We start from the raw sequence: 18,600 nt of genomic DNA on the forward strand, positions 1-18,600 counted from the left end.
GTGTGGTATGTGTATATAGTGTGTATGGTTTGGTGTGTGTGTGTGTCATGTGTGTGGTGTGTATGAGTGTGGTATGTGTATATAGTGTGTATGGTGTGTGTGTGTGTGTCATGTGTGTGTGTGTCATGTGTGTGTGTGTGTCATGTGTGTGGTGTGTATGAGTGTGGTATGTGTATATAGTGTGTATGGTGTGTGTGTGTGTGTCATGTGTGTGGTGTGTCGTGTGTGGTGTGTATGAGTGTGGTATGTGTATATAGTGTGTATGGTTTGGTGTGTGTGAGTGTTTACCTTACAGAGTGACTTGCCAGACCAGGAGTGCCTTCCTGGTTTCTGTGGTGACAGGAATTACACACATGGCAGTCATGTGCTCTATACTACAGCCCCTGTCCCAGAAAGGACGTATTGTCTTTATTATCATCTCCCTCCTCCCGACTCCTCTTTCCTTTTTTAAATTCTTTGAATGATTTGTTTTTATTTCATCGGTGTTTTGCCTGCATGTACATTTGTGTGAGGGTGTCAGATCCCCTCAGACTGAAGCTGCAGACACTTGTGAACACCCATGGAGATACTAAGAACTGAAGAGCAGCTAGTACTCTTAACTGCTGAGCCATCTCTCCAGCCCCCAGAAGAGATTTCTTAACATACAGCAATGAGCCTGTTTAAACAGCGTGATGGCCCAGTCTATACATATTTTAGGCCTATGGGATAGATGAGGTGTGTCGGTTTCTATACAGGGAACAGTCTAGGCACCAAACACATCTGGAGGTGATCTGAGGCAGATTCCTGCAAAGGATACGACAGCCCACTTCAAATACGTTGTTGGTGCCAATAATCATAGGTTTGGGCTCTGTATCTTCAGTGTCTGGGATGATGTTATCTGGATGACTATAAAGAGAAGAGACGAGAATCACCAAAGGCCAGCGACACGGTAAGCAGCTGCCATCCCCTTTCAGAATCTGAATCCGCTGTCTCAGTTTTACCTGCACCAAGCTTGGATGCATGGCTACCCCTAGCTTAGATTCATGGCTACCCCTAGCTTAGATGCATGGCTACACCTAGCTTAAGATGCATGGCTAGGTCCTGAGCCTGGGGAATAACTTCTCCACCTCCCCTCTGTGCTGGGAAAGGCTAGGTCCTAAGTTGAACATAACTACAGAAATGTAAGAAGTCACAAGAACAAAACAACCTCAGAAGAGGTGTCACACCTTTAATCCTAGGAAGGCAGAGGGAGGCAGATGTCTGAGTTCTACAAAGTGAGTTCCAGGACAGCCAGGGCTACAGAGAGATCCTGTCTCAGAGAGAGAGAGAGAACTGGGATGGGGAATCTATCAGACCTTCTGGAGTTGAAGCCACTGGTAGGTGCAAGCTGCCCTGTGTGAGTGAAGAGACAGGAACTCAAGGACTCCACAAGAACAGCAAGAGGTGCTAACTGCCGAGCTATTTCTCTAGCCTTCCCTTATTTCTTTCTTTTTTTTTTTTTTTTTTTTTTTGGTTTTTCGAGACAGGGTTTCTCTGTGTAGCCCTGGCTGTTCTGGAACTCACTTTGTAGACCAGGCTGGCCTTGAACTCAGAAATCCGCCTGCCTCTGCCTCCCAAGTGCTGGGATTAAAGGCGTGCGCCACCACGTCCGGCTCCCCTTATTTCTTAAATTCTAACTTCAGAGGACATTTCCCAGTGTAGGGGAATGCCAGGGCAGGAAGGCAGGAGTGGGTGGGTGGGGGAGCACCCTTATAGAGACAGGGGAAGGGGGGGATGGAAGAGGGGGTTTCTGGAGGGGAGACCTGGAGAGGGGATCACATTTGAAATGTAAATAAAGAAAATATCCAATAAAAGAAAAATTGTGTTCAGAGGACAGTTCTCTAGGACAATGTAAAACACAACAGCAAACCCCCAAACAATAAATATACTTTTAGCCTGCTAGAGAAGGATCAAAATCAGGCCTAACTTGGAATTTTTCCATTTGTAGTAACCATTTGCAACTGCGAAATGGAAAGCGCTCTTCGAAGCAATGGATATTTAGTGACATATGTGGAAGATAAAGCCGTCCTCTTAGAGCAGAGCTTTTCTCTGCTGATTCCCAGGCTGCTAGGAATGGTCTCACAACCAAGGTGCCAAAGAGAGAGAGAATAGTAATACTGGGCAAGATGGATTCACACTGTCAGAAACTCCCACACGTCCTGTGTGTCAGACAAATCAGCCTTTTATCACAGCTAAATATTTTCCCACACAAATTCCATACATTGTTGCTACAAATTAGGTAAAAGCTTAAATTTCTTGCCAAAATTTTATCTAGAAAAATTTATACATGCTTTCGAAAATGTCCTGGGTATTGTAGCCCAGTGCACAAAGGTACACATTAACAGTTTCTCACATTGTTATATTTAAAGTTTACAAATTGCTACAAGGATCCCATACTTGTGAATATAATTCTGGGTGCTTCCCATGTGGAACATGGAAAAACAGAGTTAAATTCACATACAGACATCAAAAGAAATCCAACCAAAACAGTCGTAGGTATAGTAAGCACAACACAGAGATGCTGGATGGGATCAGGAAACCAAAGCAGGTTTGCTGATGGATCCAAGTATCCCACTGGGAGATCACCAGACCCAGGGCTGGTGTGTGTGTGTGGTTTTTCTCAGCGTTTTCTGGTCTGGTTTCTGTGTCTCTCATCTACGTAATGCTAACCAGGCCTCAAACCTCCCACTTCTCTTGCTCAGAAAGAATACTCGTTCCTGAGCTAAGCTGTAAGAGGCTCCTGGGCAGCGGCCACTGTTGGGAAACCTTCCCCGTGCCGTCCAGTTTGGAGCACAGCTCGAGTCTTACTCACGCATTTATGATGAGGGCCTGCTCTTCTATCAGGTTTCCTTCACCGATGATTATTGGCCCGGCCTCCGCGATAATTCGTGCTTTAGGGTGGATCACCGTCCTTGGGCCTGCACAGCAGAGCAGGGGAGAGGAGATGATCAGCGCAGGCTGCACTTCCGGCAGGAGGGTGGGAGGTGAGGGAGGTGGGGACGCTTGGGGAGGAACATTTTCTAAGGCTGTGCCAGGCACCGTGCTCAGTACCGTACAGGTACTATCTCCGGCTGTTATCAGCAGCAGTTAGTGCCAGATCTACAGCCGAGGGAAGCGTAAGGGCACACACGGCCAGAGCGGACAGCTCAGCCTCCATCCAACTGCCTGTGACCTCAGAGTGTGGAGACAGTGTGTGGTACGTGGGCAGAGATTACACTAATTCTTGTCCTTGCTTTCAGACGGGCCTGACACTGCTTATAACGCAGCGAGTGCTTCTATGTGATTAAGAAAAACACAGGTGCACAGAAGTCAGGAAACATGGAGTCCGCCTTCATTCAGCCTCTCTGTTATTATCTGAGTGTGGGTAGCAACTGCAAGCAGGCAGGGCATGATAAGCACGGTTCACATACCCAAGGGGAGGGAGGCAAGAGGAGCCAGAGGTGGGTGCTGAGCCGTGACACTGAGGTTGGGAGACCTGAGACAGCTCAGTCTCAATCTAAGGGCACAAGGAGGACAGCTTCTGAGAACTGGGTGGCTCTGGGGGAAGTGGCCACACGCCCATCTCCCACTGAAGAGAAAACACCTTCCTCCACCCACACACCCACCTCCTCTTATCGTAGGATTGAAGCTATTTTTTCCTGTCTGTTTGTTTCTTAAAGAAGGATCCCACTCTATCTCCTGCTGTTGGACTCTGCCTAGCCCGAGTGCTGGGTTACTCAACGCTATTTTTATTTGTACACAGTGATGAGAAGTAACTCACTCAGAAAGGAAGGTGGGCGGAAGGATCAAGGGGGCAGAGGTGTCACTTTCCAGGATTCTGTGTTATAAACTGTTAATCTGTGGTATATAAACAGTCACTATCTGCTTATAAAAGGCAAGACGCAACACTATGTTAAAGGGCAACAGAGGAATAAACAGACATGGATGAGGCAGGAGCAGGAGCAGGAGCAGGAGCAGGAGCAGGAGCAGCTCAGTTGGTGAGCATGGACATAGGTGGTGTGTGCAAGGCCCTGCGTGGGATTCCTAGCACCAACGTCTCTCTCTCTCTCTCTTTTTTTTTTTTAAGATTTATTTATTTATTATATGTAAGTACACTGTAGCTGTCTTCAGACACTCCAGAAGAGGGAGTCAGATCTCGTTACAGATGGTTGTGAGCCACCATGTGGTTGCTGGGATTTGAACTCCGGACCTTTGGAAGAGCAGTCGGGTGCTCTTACCCACTGAGCCATCTCACCAGCCCAGCACCAACGTCTCTTACACACACACACACATGCCCCGAACACAGAACACAGGCTATCTCTGCCCCTTTGAAGTTCTCCTGACAACTGGGATTACTTAGTGCACCAACTCCCACCCAATTCTATGAAACAGATACGCGTAGCTGTAGTTAGTTAAACTGCTTAATGTTCCTGACGGATCACATGTGCATACCTGCCCGAGAGCTGTCTGGATTCTCGAGTGAAACACACACACACACACACACACACACACACACATACACACACACACCCCAGGTAATTTTAATATGCCTTGACTAGCTTAATGACTGGGCAGTTCTTATCCTTCCTAGCAAACACTCCCCTCTGGTACTCCTGCGTTGAAATCTTTAAAAACCTATATTTCATCTCTGCTATCCCAAACACAATTGGGGAAGTGGCTCATGTGGCCGCTCTCCCTGATTCTCACATGTCTGGGCCTTTAGATCTGGTCTTTCTTCTCTGTCATAGCCATCTTTTTGTTCTTTCCTTTCTCCCAGCCCACACAACCCTAAAAGTCCCACCTCAGTCTGCCTGCCAAGCTTGGTCATTGGTTCTTTACTGATCAATCAAAAACCAACTGGGGACAAGGACCTTCAGCGTTTGGACACACAGATTCACAATTAGAATCAATCCCCAACAGATCCGAAGCCTCCATGGTGAGCAGCGGAGCTCTGGATGGGCTCTCAGTGCAGTTCATTCTTTTCCTGAGATAAAGAACTGAGGGAACTGATAAAGAGAGTAGGGGCCCAAAACAGGGCATGGAGTCCCAAAGCACACAGGTGTATGAGACTGCACAAGTAGCCTTGCTATTCAGGAGAGAAGATTCTCAAGGTGTGCTGTCTTCTTACGTGTGTGCATGTATCTATCTATACATACATACATACATATATATATATATATATATGTATAACACATATACATATATATAGTATAGATATATGCACACACACAAATAGTATAAAATAAACAATCACTACTAAAAATTAAAATAAAGCAAGCACGGAATGGTGGGGCCTGTCTGTGAGTCCCACTCCTTACAGGCCTGGTTGTCTAAGTGCAGGGGAAAGCTACTACAGACTAAACACTGTGGCATACTTGAGACCTACAAACACCAGCACATACAAAATCAGTAAGAAGCTTGAAAATAAATAAAACTCGGAGAAAAGCATTCGAACAGCCGGGCGTGGTGGCGCACGCCTTTAATCCCAGCACTGGGGAGGCAGAGGCAGGCGGATTTCTGAGTTCGAGGCCAGCCTGGTCTACAAAGTGAGTGCCAGGACAGCCAGGGCTACACAGAGAAACCCTGTCTCGAAAAACCAAAAAAAAAAAAAAAAAAGCATTCGAACACTTTATGGCTACAGCGCTTCTCACATTTCATCAATACACTGTCATTTACCTACCTCATTCATCAGCATGGCCACTTAGGCATCACAGGCTCCAGGTGCTCAGCAAAGCCATCACAAGTCCTGGGTTCTTCTGAGATAACAAGTTCTACATCCGCCAGTGGTACAAGCCAAAGGAGAGCGACAGCTCACACAATACGGATTTCTATTTTGTTTCAAAATACTCCAAGAGCCACAGCCTAAGTTAGGGTCTTTGTATTAGAGCCCCAGCCTGTACCCATCCTAGTCTAGAAAGTCTAGACTCTGGTCTCTATCACATATAGGCTATGTGTGTGCTTATGTTCTCTCAAGGGCTGTTTCCACATCTGTAACAGGACGGGAAACGTGGGTTACAAGAAACACTGTTTGAAAGAGATGTCACAGGATCTGACCTGCAGTTCTGTCAGGGCTGACAAGACAGCCCAGCAAGGAAAGCCACTGCTGCCAAGCCTAGTGAGCCAAATTCTATCCCCGAGACCCACATGCTAGAACCCACTCCTGACCCTGACCCCGCTCTTGGATGCACACAATATACACAGGAAGACATTAAAAACGACAAGGTCACTGTGTCACGAAGAGCTCAGAATTTCTGAAAACTGAGCAAAGTGGGTAGTTTAGGCCTGAGGACAGAGCAGGGCCTGCTTCCTCCTTTCCTCGGGTGTCATGGTAACAGCTTTGAACCCCAGGAGAGCCTTCTGATTGGTAAGGGATTAAGTGGGACATGGAGACCACTGGAGCCATGACAGGCAGCAGACTTCTGGTCAGAGCCGGGTAAGCAGCCAGAGGCACCAGGCCTCCTGCTGACCCTTAAGTTGGAGCTGTGACAAGCACAATTTGTGAGAAGCCACCTAAGGATGTGTTCTGAAGACTAGGAGCCCCTGGCACTGATGGCCTGTCTTTCTTTATTAACATTCCTCTTCCGTGTACCTCTGAAAACAAATGACAATGCTTCTTTTTCTTTCAAAAATCCACGACAAAGGGCTCCCTGGAGACACTTGCTGAGTTCTATAACATCACAGATGGTGGATGCTTGGGTGGCACCTGAGGTTGTCCCTGGCCTTGATGTGCACGCGCGCGCGCATGCGCACACACACACACACACACACCACCCTTCTATTTATAAAACACAGTTTGGCATGGTGGTGCCATCTGCAATCCCAACACTTAGGTGTGGGCAAGAAGATCTGAAGTTCAAGGCCATCCTGGACTTCACAACCAGTTGGAGGCTAGCCTGGGCTACATGAGACTCTGTCTCAAAACAAACAAACAAAAACCATAAAAACCAAAAACAAAACAAGCAAAATGAAACAAAGTTATTACATAACAAAATCAAATCAGAATGAGTATTTTTTTTTTTTTTGAGTAAGAGTCTCTCTATGTAGTCCTGGCTGCCCCAAATTCAGAGGTGCATCTGTCTGCCTCTCTGTTGCCAGGCATCTGAACAGTTTAAGTAGATGTTTTCTTACTCTCTTGGAGCTAGCACACTGGGCAGCTTAGGTGAGGCTTTTGGTTTTGACACTACTGCCACCTGCTGGCATCCTGCCCCAACTGCAGGTTGTGGCACACAGGGACTGAAATAGAGAGGGAAGCCAACCTGCTTTAAGTTGAGAGATGAGAGCAAGTGGGGGAGGCAGTGGGAGGGGGTACTCAAGAAACTGCACAGTCCCTCGAGTAGGCTAGCACAGAGCACATGTGACAGCTAAGAGTGTGGTGTGGATAACAGGAAGAAGGCACAGCTGTGTCCAGTTTCACACTGCAGGCCTGGGACAGAGGGCCTGGCCATCCCGGCAGCCTTAGCGGCGGGCGGCATGACACCTACCAGACAATCTCCTCCTGTGTACGACAAATACTTCTACCTAGAACGAGTCTGATTTAGGCCATGTGTAGGGGTCTAGAAGTTAAAATGCTCTTTAAAAACAAGTCCCCATGCTGAGTCCCCTTTCCCACTTGACTCCGCGTGGACCTTCTTGGCGTGGCTCCTGGCAGGGCGGTTTGTATACTTTCTTACTGAGTGTGCTGAAAGCCTCTCTGCCTTATCTCCTTGTTTGGACAAATGTGTCTGGAGTCAGAGCTGCCTTAACTGGCGTATGAATTATTTTTCTAAACCGCTGGCTGGGCTTCCAGAGCACAGCCAGGAGGACATTCCTGCATCATGCCTCCTTTTCCCTCATTTGGTAAAGGGCACCCTTCACCTCTGCAAGCTCTGCATACATTTTCATATGTCAACAGATAAACCCAAGCTCTTTCTTTTAAAAATTACATCATTCCCTTGACCACTGCCTTGCTTTGTGTACTGAAAAAGACTCCAACAGAGGCTCTGGGTCAGGGTGAGCTCTGCTGGTGAGAAGTTCAAGGCCATCCTGGACTTCACAGGGTCAGGTGGGAGTGTCCCACTGTGCCCTGGCTGCTCCTCTTGTGCCATGGGGGTCTGCCCTCACAAGCACGTGGGCCAGGGCTCCCCTGGGGCCTTCCTCCCGTCACATGCCAGCCAGCTCTCAAAGGGAGGACTTACAGAAAGTACTCTGTAACAGTCTAATAGAAAACAAGTTTGATCCTATGAAAATGGGCAGGATTCTAAGACTGAGCACCTTCCAGTGGGGGGTGTGCCTCCCCAGGGCTGTAGGCCAGAGCCCTGGTGGCAAGGGCTGGACTTCCATGATCTACCCTCTGTCACAGCCCCACCCACACACCCCCATTCTGAGACAGTAGGATGTAGGCAGCCCTGACAGACACACACCTGGCTTCACACTTCTAGTCAGCCTCACTGTTAGAACAAATAACTCAATTTCTAGAAAACCACAGATCCAATGTAAGGTTCAAATAACTTGAAGCACAGCAAAAGAAAACCCTGCCCTCCTCAAACTAATAAAAGTGTAAAAAGATGGGCAGTCCTCAAATTGAGCAGCCACACATACTTCTGTGGAACACTCATACCCTTCTGTGGAGCACTCACATACTCCTGTGGAGCACTCACACATACTTCTTGGAGCACCCACACACTTCTGTGGAGCACCCACACACTTCTGTGGAGCACCCACACACTTCTGTGGAGCACCTCCCACACACGTCTGTGGGGCACCCCAACTCTCTGGGGAGTAGTTTATTAAGTGCCAACTGCCAACTGCATAGACAACAGGAATGATTTACACCTATTACTCCAGGAACTCGAGCAAAACCAAAGAAAAGCTTGAGATGAAAAAGCAAGACCTGGTCGGAGAGCTGGAACCAGGTAACTTGGCTCTGATTAAACTTTATAATAGTGTTTATAAAGGAGGAGGGTTTAAATCCGAGGTGCTATTTCAGAAAAATGAATACTTGCCAAAAAGTGAAGATATTTTATGCTAAATGCAACAGTACAGAAATAATTATCTAAGCCCAAAGTCTGGGAAAAACCACTTCTTTATATACACAATTAAAGAAACATAAAGTTTGGGGTTAGGAGAGATAAATACAACAATCATGAGATAAAAACAGGGAGACAAACACTGCATAACTACATCCCTCTCCTGCATCTTTTCCTTGCTTGTTTATTTTTAAAGATTTATTTATTTTTATTTATATGAGTACACTGCTGCTGTCTTCAGTCACGCCAGAAGAGGGCATGGGATCCCATTCCAGATGGTTGTGAGCCATCATGTGGTTGCTGGGATTTGAACCCAGGACCTCTGGAAGAGCAGTCAGTGCTCTTAACCGTGGGCCATCTCTCCAGCCCCCTTCCTTGCTTTTCAAATGAAATTGTTTCTAAGATAAATGTAAGCATGTTCACTGCACGCTTAGTGCATGTCTGATGCCGAGCATCACTATATGTGTATAGGAAACACACACACACACACACACACACACACACACACACACACACACTATGCATAAAGCAAGCCACTCTGTCGATAAACAGCAAATCATTCCAGCCTTTTTTTTCCTAAAGATTTTCCCTATCATTTCTGAGGGAGTAGGTGTGAACATGACCAAAACACGTTCTATGAAATTCTCAAAGGATTTATAAAACAATTTTTTTAACCACTTCACAGTAGCACATGCCTCTAATCCTAGCACTTAGGAGCTAGGAGTTATATAGTGAGACTGTATGTTATAAATCTATCACAAAAAAATCTTTAATGGCATACCATTACAGATTTAAATTCTAGCTGTATAGTATCAGCTAGTGGTCAAATGCCAGACTGGAAGTGCATTTGGGGGCTGGAGAGATGGCTCAGGTTCAATTCCCAGCACCTACATGGCTGCTCACTCCATGACTCCAGTTGTAGAGAAGCTGGGAGCTCTCCTTTGCTCTCAGCTAGTACTGTGCGCATTTGAAACACATATATACATACATGCAGGCAAAAACACCCATACATGTAAAAACATGAAATTATTAAAATAATAAACTAAATACTATCTTTACCTACATAATCCCAGCCTGTAGGGAGGGGAGGAAGACAAGAAAGCCAGAGGAACAAGAGGGGCGGGTGCTAGAGCAGAGCTCTAGGTAGGGGCCATTGTGGGCTCTGAGTGTGAAAAGCCCTGTATGGGCTCGCTGGCAGCACTGTCTTACAGGCTGGGGAAACCTGTAAGAGGCCGAGCCTTGCTGTTCCTAGTCCTGCCCACTTTGTCTCCTGAGTGCGGATAAGGCAGTGTTCTACACTGAGGGGAGCTCTCACCCTCAGGCCTTTCCAGCTGCCAGGGCCTGAATCCCTTTAAAGCTGTGATGAGCCCGTCACACCCATTCTTCCCTTTTGTGTTCTGACAGTTTCCGCACACTTCTGTAAGGCTATTTCAAGTATACATCTGTGTGCTAATGCTGTGGGTATATCTATCCTCTCTATAGATGTACTATATAGCACATATCATAAACTACTTAAAATGAGAAAGAGGAAGAAACCCAAGGGAAGTATTCCTAGTTAAGGGCACATATGACTTTAGTCTGTCTTTTCTTCTACTTAGGGAACAGCTGTGAGCTTGTGTTCCTCCTGAGTGGTGATGAGAGCCACACACACTCTGCAGGTGGCGAGAAATGGAGGACACTGTGACATGCAGGAGAAATCACAGCTTGCGATTTCTCCTCATGCAAAGTTTGCAGTGAAGACAAAAGTTAAGAGCACAGAAAAGAACCAATCATCTTCCATATCCTGTCACTCAACAGGTCACGTTTTAAACGAAGTTCCGCCATAGTGGCATGGTCTTCACTGGTGTCGTAAGACAGGACACTGGCTGGAAGCCTCGACTTATTACAGGGAAAATGACATTCTCCACATCCCGCCACCCCCCTCCCTTCCCCATTAAAGAAACTATTGTCAGACCTCATGATGCACACTTTAATCCCATATTCAGAAGCAGAGGCAGCTGGATCTTTGTGAGTTCGAGGCCAGCCAGGACTCCATACTGAGATCCTGTCTCAAGGCCCAAAACCAAACCAAACCAAACCAAGAAACCACTGGTGTGTGGGAAGAGAAGTGCTGCTGTGTCTGTGCAGGTAACAGGCAGCTGTGACAAAGGATGAATGCCCATCAGTTAAATCTGCAGGGGCACAGTGCTCAGGAAACAGATCTTACAAACAAGACTGGGCAGTAGATGAGGCACCGGGGACTCTCATGTAAGTTACCCGCCATGTGCAGGCTGGTTTGGTCTTGGTGATGGAACTACTGGCCAGACTACAGGGTGAGAGCTGAGGGTACTAACTAGAACTTTCTTGCTCTCACTTCACACTCCTATTCTGCCTGCGATACAACTACTAACTGTCACTCTCCTCTCCTTGCCGGGGAACCCTGATGTCATGGGGGACCAGTGTAGCGGCTCCAGCATCAGCGACCTTGTTATGAGACACATGGGTGAATGGTTGTGTGGAATGTTCAGGAAAGCTCTTTAAAACAAGCTAACTCAAGTTGGGTGGTAGTGGCTCAAGCCTTTAGTCTGAGGAGGCAGAAGCAGAGGCAGGTAAATCTTTGGTTCAAGGCCAGCCTGGTCTACAGAGTGAGTTCCAGGACAGCCAAGGCTACACAGAGAAACCCTGTCTCGAAAAACAAACAAATGCTGGGCAGTGGTGGCGCACGCTTTTAATCCCAACACTTGGGAGGCAGAGGCAGGCAGATTTCTGAGTTCGAGGCCAGCCTGGTCTACAGAATTCCAGGACATCCAGGGCTACACAGAGAAACCCTGTCTCGAAAAGCTCAAAACAAAACAAATAACAACAAAACCAATAAAAATTGTAAGCCTCAGCGGAACAGACACAGACAACTGGACTGAAAGGAGAAGCGCTAAAGTTGGTTACCCAGCATTAGCTCTTGAGAAACATCAACCATTTTCTTACCTATGGTTACATCTCCTCTGATTTCGCTTTCTACACACACTACTGCTCCGGGAGCAATCTTCACACTGTAGGAAGACAGAGAACACTCATCCTGAGTAACTGAAAGTATGGATGGTGGGTGAGAGGGCTCCATGGATAAAGCCCTGCTGTGTTAAGCCCAGTGACCCATTCAGAGCCTTGGAACCCATGGAAATAAAATTAAAATGTAAATATAGTGTTACATATGCTGTGGCCAGCCAGATGGCTCAGTGGAGAAAGGGGCTGATAAAGGAAGGTGCTTGCTGCCAAGTCTGCCCACCTGAGTTCAATCCCGGGGTCTCACACGGTGGAAGGAGAGAATCAGTTTCCATAAGTGTCCATAAGTATACTACTGCATGTGTGTACTCTCACACATATAAACACATTCAATCATCAATCAATCAATCAATGTGAAGGGATTCCTTTCCTGTTGTGGAAATGAAGCACCGTAACCAGAGCAATTTATAGAAGGTAACAATTTATTGTGGCTTAAGATTCCAGAGGGATGAGAGTCCATCACTGTGAGGAGCCAGGCAGCAGGTGGCAGCAACCCAGGAAGCTGAGACACAACAGCTTGAAACACACATGCATGTGCAAGCAAGAACACACATACACACACATACACACACACACACACACACATGCACTCACAAGTGCGAGTGTGCACATGCGCATGAACACACACACACACACAGAGGGATGCAAGCAAATGGAAATGTTAGAGAGCCTTTGAACTCTCAAAGCCTTCCAGTGACACACTTCCTTCTACAAGGAGGTGACACATACCTCCTAAACCTTTCTAAACAGCACCATCAACTGGGGACTAAGTACTCAAACACATGAGCTTATAGGAGACTGTGTCATTCAAACCACCAAAAAATAATATGAAAAGAAGTTTTTAATACAGCTATGCTGACTCTGTAGCTAAGAAAAAGGTTTTAAGAAATTCATGGAAAAATAGCAAGTCAGTGGTAAGAATGTTTAATATATTATGAACTTCGTAAGTGGTACACAGCCTATTAGGCCAAAATCACATATACTTTTAAATGCTTAAGAAAACAGCTTTGGATTTTATTTCTTAACAGTATTCTAACTGTTCTGTCTTGCTTTCTGTCACTGTGATAAAGACGATGACCAAATGCAGCGTGGGGAGGAGAGGGTTTATTCGCCTTACACTTCCTGGTCACCATGCCCAGGGAGCTCAGGGCAGGAACTATGACTGCTTACTGGCCCACTTGCTAAGTAGCTTTCTTAAATGGTCCAGGCCTACCCGACTGGAGATGGCTCTGCCCACAGTAGCCTCCCATCTCAATCACGGATCAAGACACTCACCCCGACATGGATGATCCTTCAATTGAGGTTCCCTCTTCCCAGATGACTCTAAGTTGTTTCAAGCTGACAGTAAGAACTCATCAAGACACTAACCCTAGAATTTCTACAGACCATCAAATGATAATGCATACCAGAAAGTTCTTAGAACAAAGTTTATTCCTGGGCGTCACTGTTCTGACACCAGTATTCTCGATTCTGAGCCGAAAGTTGCCCAGAAACACCCTGTCTCTCTAGATCTTTGTCCTGTGATAACTGAATGCTTGCTTCTCCAGTTCCGGGGCGATCCACGCCCTCTTCTGGCTTTAGAGACATCAACATTCACACGCACACACCTGAACACAGATGCATGCATATACATACAGCTGTATATGTATATCTCAAGGCATTAACCCAGGACAAAGGAGGCAACGGCAAATGAATCCCTATGCTTTTCTGTTATCCATGCGGTCTCTTCCCACCAACGGCTCTCACTGGTGAAGACTGTGACAGGAAAAGCCATAGTTGCCAGCTCTGGGCTCTCAGGCACTGACAGAAGGATGACAGCCTGTCTTCTTTCAGGCCTCCCTCTTCCTGATCAGAGTCAGGGCCGACGGTGCAACCACCGCTGGGCAGCATCTCGCCCTCACAACCTCCCTCAGCCTCCCTGAGTCCCCCACTCAGGCCCAATGGAGTCTGCGCTGGCGTGCTGGGATGGGTGGGGGTCACGGAACAAACCCTCCCCGCCCCTACACCCCGCGGACGCCAGGAACGGGATTATGGAGCCATCCACCTATACACCGTCTCAGTGCCCCCGCGCCGCGACCAGAAACGGGTTCTGCCCCTGCGGAGGTGTTAACACGTACCTCTTTTGCGTCTTCTCCGCCATCGTCAGGCCCGGGTCTCAGGAAGAGCTGAGATCGATTTTTGCAGCCTGGCTAGAGCGATGATCTCTGCATGGGATTGCAGAGCCTGGCACGGCCGGGAGAGGCGGGGCCTTCTGTTTTCCAGGTTCGCGCTTGCGTGCTGAGGTTGGTTTGCTTTTCGGGGTCGGCTTGGCTTGCTTCGCTTCTGCCTCCTGGAAAGTCGTTTTTTCCACTTGGCAGTGTTTACTTCACCAAGTCTACCCTAACCCCAGCATCCCTGATCCTTATCGTTAAGTTCACTCTACGTTTAACTTCCTCCCTAAGCCTGTCAAAATCTCTTTTGAACATCAAATCCAGTTTTTAAACGTCTCTTTACAAGCGCGTGCGTGTATGCGTGTGTACGTGTGTGCTTGGCTCTTCTGAGGCTTTGTCATCTCACGCTATTAAACTCTGAAGAAACCAAGCTGTCTTTCCACCTCCCAACTACTGCTACGTAGGACCCAGGTGGCATAGTTAGGATTCATTCTGAGAAGCAGAACCAGCAGGAGATATGAGTTACGAGGGTTTTGTTAGGAATTAGTTTGTTAGGAATCTGCTGTGCAAGTTCGAAACCCGTAGATCAAGCTAGGACTTTTCATTTGGAAGGCCAAGCTGCTACCCACAGGTGGAATTTCTTCTTTTCAGGGGGGAAGTTTCAGTGTTGCTCGGAACCCTTTAAACTGATTGAATCTGGCCCACTCCTTTATCCGGGACAATCTGTTTCTTAATTAAGCAATTTCTAGTCACACCAAGAAATATCTTAAAGGGGGTGTGTTGGGGCTGTTGGCTCAGTTGGTACAGTGCTTGCTTAGCATGCATGACGTCCAGAGTTCATTCCAGAGAGTCAGTCACAGGAAACTGGCCATGGCAGAACCCATCCATAAACCCATCCCAGGAAGGATCACAAGTTCAAGGTCACCCTTGGTTACTCAGAGTTATGGCTCCTGACATTTTCCTGGTTTTTATAGTGGTTGTTGTCTTGTTTTAACAGTTTTTCTAGTGTGGTTTATTCTTTTTTATGATTTCTCAGAAGGACTTGTTTCTCTCTTCAATCTGAAAGATTCCTTCAGGTCTTCTGTAGACCTGGCTTAGTGGTAATGTGTTCTTTGAGTCTGTTGTTGTTTGTTTGTTTGTTTTTGGTTTTTGAGACAGGGTTTCTCTGTATAGCCCTGGCTGTCCTGGAACTAACTCTGTAGACCAGGCTGGTCTCAAACTCAGAAATCCACCTGTCTCTGCCTCCCGAGTGCTGGGATCAAAGGCGTGCTCCACCACTGCCCAGCTTTGAGTCTGTTTTTGCAGTAGAAAGTGTTTATTTTTCCTTTAGCTAGAACACGTAGGTTTAGTGGGTGCAGTACTAGAGTACTTTCAGACTTTGAAAGACATCATTGTGAGCTCTTGACGTTTAAAGTTTCAGTTGAACAACCTACCTTCATTCAGAGGGACCCGCCTGTTCAGGTGATGTGGTGTGGTGCTGTTCTCTTGCACTTTCAATACACATTTTTTTTTTTTTAATGGTCCTCCATATTAGTGTTTTAAATACAGTATGACAGGGGAGGTTCTTTTCTGGTCTTCCTTTCTAGTGCTTCCTGTATCTAAAACTGTGGGGGCATTTCCTGTCACAATTCTTTTGAAACTGTTTTCTATGCCTTTAGGATAAGATTCTTCACCTTGTATGTCTGTAGCCCATAGAGTTTGTCTTAGACTTTTGAGTAGATCTTGGAATTCCCATTCATACTTTTTTTTTCTTTTCTTCTTATTTTTTAAAAGGTTTATTTATTTATTTTATGAATGCGAGTATATTGTCTCTCTCTTCAGACACACCAGAAGAGGACATCAGATCTCATTACAGATGGTTGGGAGCCACTATGTGGTTGCTGGGAATTGAACTCATGACCTCTGGAAGAGCAGTCAGTGCCTGTCTTCACCTCTGAGCCATCTCTTTATCGTTGTCCTTGCTGAATTGCTCTAGTCCTGCAGGTGTCTCTAAGATCAAACATTCTGTCCTCTCCTTGGTCTGTCCTGTCCCTGAGGTTTCCCACGGGGCTATTTGTGTTGGTGTTTTTGTTGTTTTGAGACAAGAGCCTCACTATGCATCCCTGGCTGGCCTGGAATTGGCAGTGTAGACCAGGCTGGCCTGGAACTCATAGAGATCCACCTGCCTTTGCTTCCCCAGTGTTGAGATTAAAGGCCTAGCATTTTACAGTTTGTTTGGTTTGAGTTTGAATAAATTACTTTTTTGTTACTGAGATAAAACATCATGACGGAACACATCTTTAGGAAGAAAAGGGTTATTTTGGCTTACGGATCCAGAAAAATAAGAGTCTGTGACTGCAGAGGTGACGCAGGGCAGCAATTGGCGGACACGCGGGCAGGAACAGGAAGTTGAGAGCTCACATCTAGAACCACAAGCACAGAACAGAAAAAGCAAAGGAATGTGGCAAAGCCTACCTTCTGTGACACCTCCCACCGTTAAGGCCACACCTCCCACTGTTAAGGCCACACCTCCTATTCCTCCTCTCACACTACCAAATTCTGATCAAGTGTTCAAATACCAGAGACTATAGAGGTGACTTTTCATTCAAGCCTCCACAGACTCACCATGTTTTTCACTTCTAGCATCTCGGAGTAGTTTTTCTTCAGTATTTCTGTCTCATTATTGGATCCTTCTATCCCGTATCCCTTCCTTATTCAGCTGTTTGTGCCTTTGAACATGTTTGCAATCCTTAGTTTGAGTTCTTTGGGTGGGTTCAACTTACTCTCACTAAATGCTCTTACTAGAGGGTTAGCATCTTTTAGAGAAGTTTTGTTGTCTTAACTGTGTCATACTATGTCACTGTGTTGGGATTTGTATATCTGATGCTAGTTTTGTTGCTTGGTTTATTATTTTTCGACTTTACTGGTTTGTATTGTGTTATCATTTTTATTATGTATATAGGGGCCTTGCATGTATTTAAGTGACCTTGGAGGCCAGAAGTTGTCAGTTTCCCCTAGAACTGGAGTTTTAGACAGTTGTGAGCCTCCAGGTGGATGCCGAGAATAGAACCTGGATCCTTTGGAAGAATATCCAGTGCTCTTAACTGCTGAGCAATCTTGCCAGACCCTTGGTTGGTTGGTTGGTTTTTAATCATTAATTAATTAATTTACATTTTTAGGTGTATGGATATATTATTGCCTGCGTGTGTGTATGAATGCTATGTGTATATGTGTGCCCAGAGAGTCCAGAAGGAGGTATCTAAGTCTTGAAGCTGAGTTATAGGTGGTGGTGAAATGCCATACGGGTGCTGGGAATCAAACTTAGGTGGTTTGGAAAGTGCTATTAACCACAGAGACATCTCTCTAGCTCCCGGCTCTGGGCTTTCAGTTGAAATACTTGCAGGGCTCAAGGAGGACCTGGGTGTGGTAGGGTTGAGTGTGTAGCTTAGAAAGTAATTCCCCAGTCCAGGGGCTCAGGGTGCCTGCTGTGAGCTCTGTATTATTCCCTGAGAGGGATACGCTAGGTTGTCATCACTATGGGGCTGTCATACAAGCAAGTTAACAATGAGTGACCCCATAACTGTTGGAAGCGAAACACCAAGGATAGTGTGGTGCTTATTCAGATTTTAGTTCATCGGATCAGGAGGAGGAGGGAAATAGGGGTGAGGGTTATGTATTAGAATGACTTTGAAAAGAAAAAAAACCGCGAAGTGGGTAAAGTAGTTGGGAGAGGAAATGAAGACACTGTCAGGCTGCCCAGATTTTAGGGATAATTAATGCCATCAAAGGTTATAATGAAGGAGCAAAAAGAAGGGCCAGGAGAGATGGCTCAATGGCTAAGAGCACTGACTGCTCTTCCAGAGGTCCTGAGTTCAATTCCCAGCAACCATTTGAAAGTTCACAACCTTCTGTCATGGGATCCCATGCTCTCCTCTGGTGTGTCTGAAGATAGTGACAGTGTACTCATAAAACAAACAAATTAATTTTTAAAAAAATAAAGTAAGAGGAGGAAGTAAGAATGAGAGAAAGAAGACACGGGAAGGAGAGGGTGTATATGAGATATGGCTGAAGAGTGAAGAGTGTGTCATACTGGAGAGTGCTTACGACTGATGGCTCACAGATGCTTTTAACTCTAGCTCCAGGGGAACTGATATGGTCTTCTGGCCTCCGTGGGTCACACACACACACACACACACACACGTCTTTGAAAAATGAACGTGTTGTAGCAGCAAATTCAATGGAGAAGCGTAAGCAACAGCCCTAAGACCTGGCCGAGCAAAATACAAACAAGATCAAAGACGCCATGAGACGTGTATGCAGCGATACAAATGACATAATAGAAACTGAGAGGTGAGTATTGGCAGAGTGAATTGCTGGCACGGTTGTGCTGAGTTAAAGGTGAAGTTCTCCCATCCCTCTCACTCTAGCATGTT

The 18,600-nt window shown here is 46.3% G+C and overlaps 1 protein-coding gene across 1 annotated transcript in view; it reads right to left on the minus strand.

Annotated features, from left to right (window-relative positions):
* The window catches only part of Dctn6 (dynactin subunit 6), an 18,817-nt gene extending 4,377 nt beyond the window's left edge, over positions 1-14,440 (minus strand). Inside the window, exons 1-4 of the mRNA XM_021169820.2 lie at positions 14,156-14,440; positions 11,964-12,028; positions 2,831-2,936; positions 797-885 (exon numbers count right to left, since the gene is read on the minus strand). Of these exons, the coding sequence (XP_021025479.1) occupies positions 797-885; positions 2,831-2,936; positions 11,964-12,028; positions 14,156-14,178 (283 nt within the window). The 5' untranslated portion in view covers positions 14,179-14,440. The remainder of the gene's footprint in view (positions 1-796; positions 886-2,830; positions 2,937-11,963; positions 12,029-14,155) is intronic.
* Positions 14,441-18,600: the final 4,160 nt, after the last annotated feature.

The sequence above is a fragment of the Mus caroli genome, chromosome 8 (assembly GCF_900094665.2).
Source record: "Mus caroli chromosome 8, CAROLI_EIJ_v1.1, whole genome shotgun sequence".
NCBI lineage: Eukaryota > Metazoa > Chordata > Mammalia > Rodentia > Muridae > Mus > Mus caroli.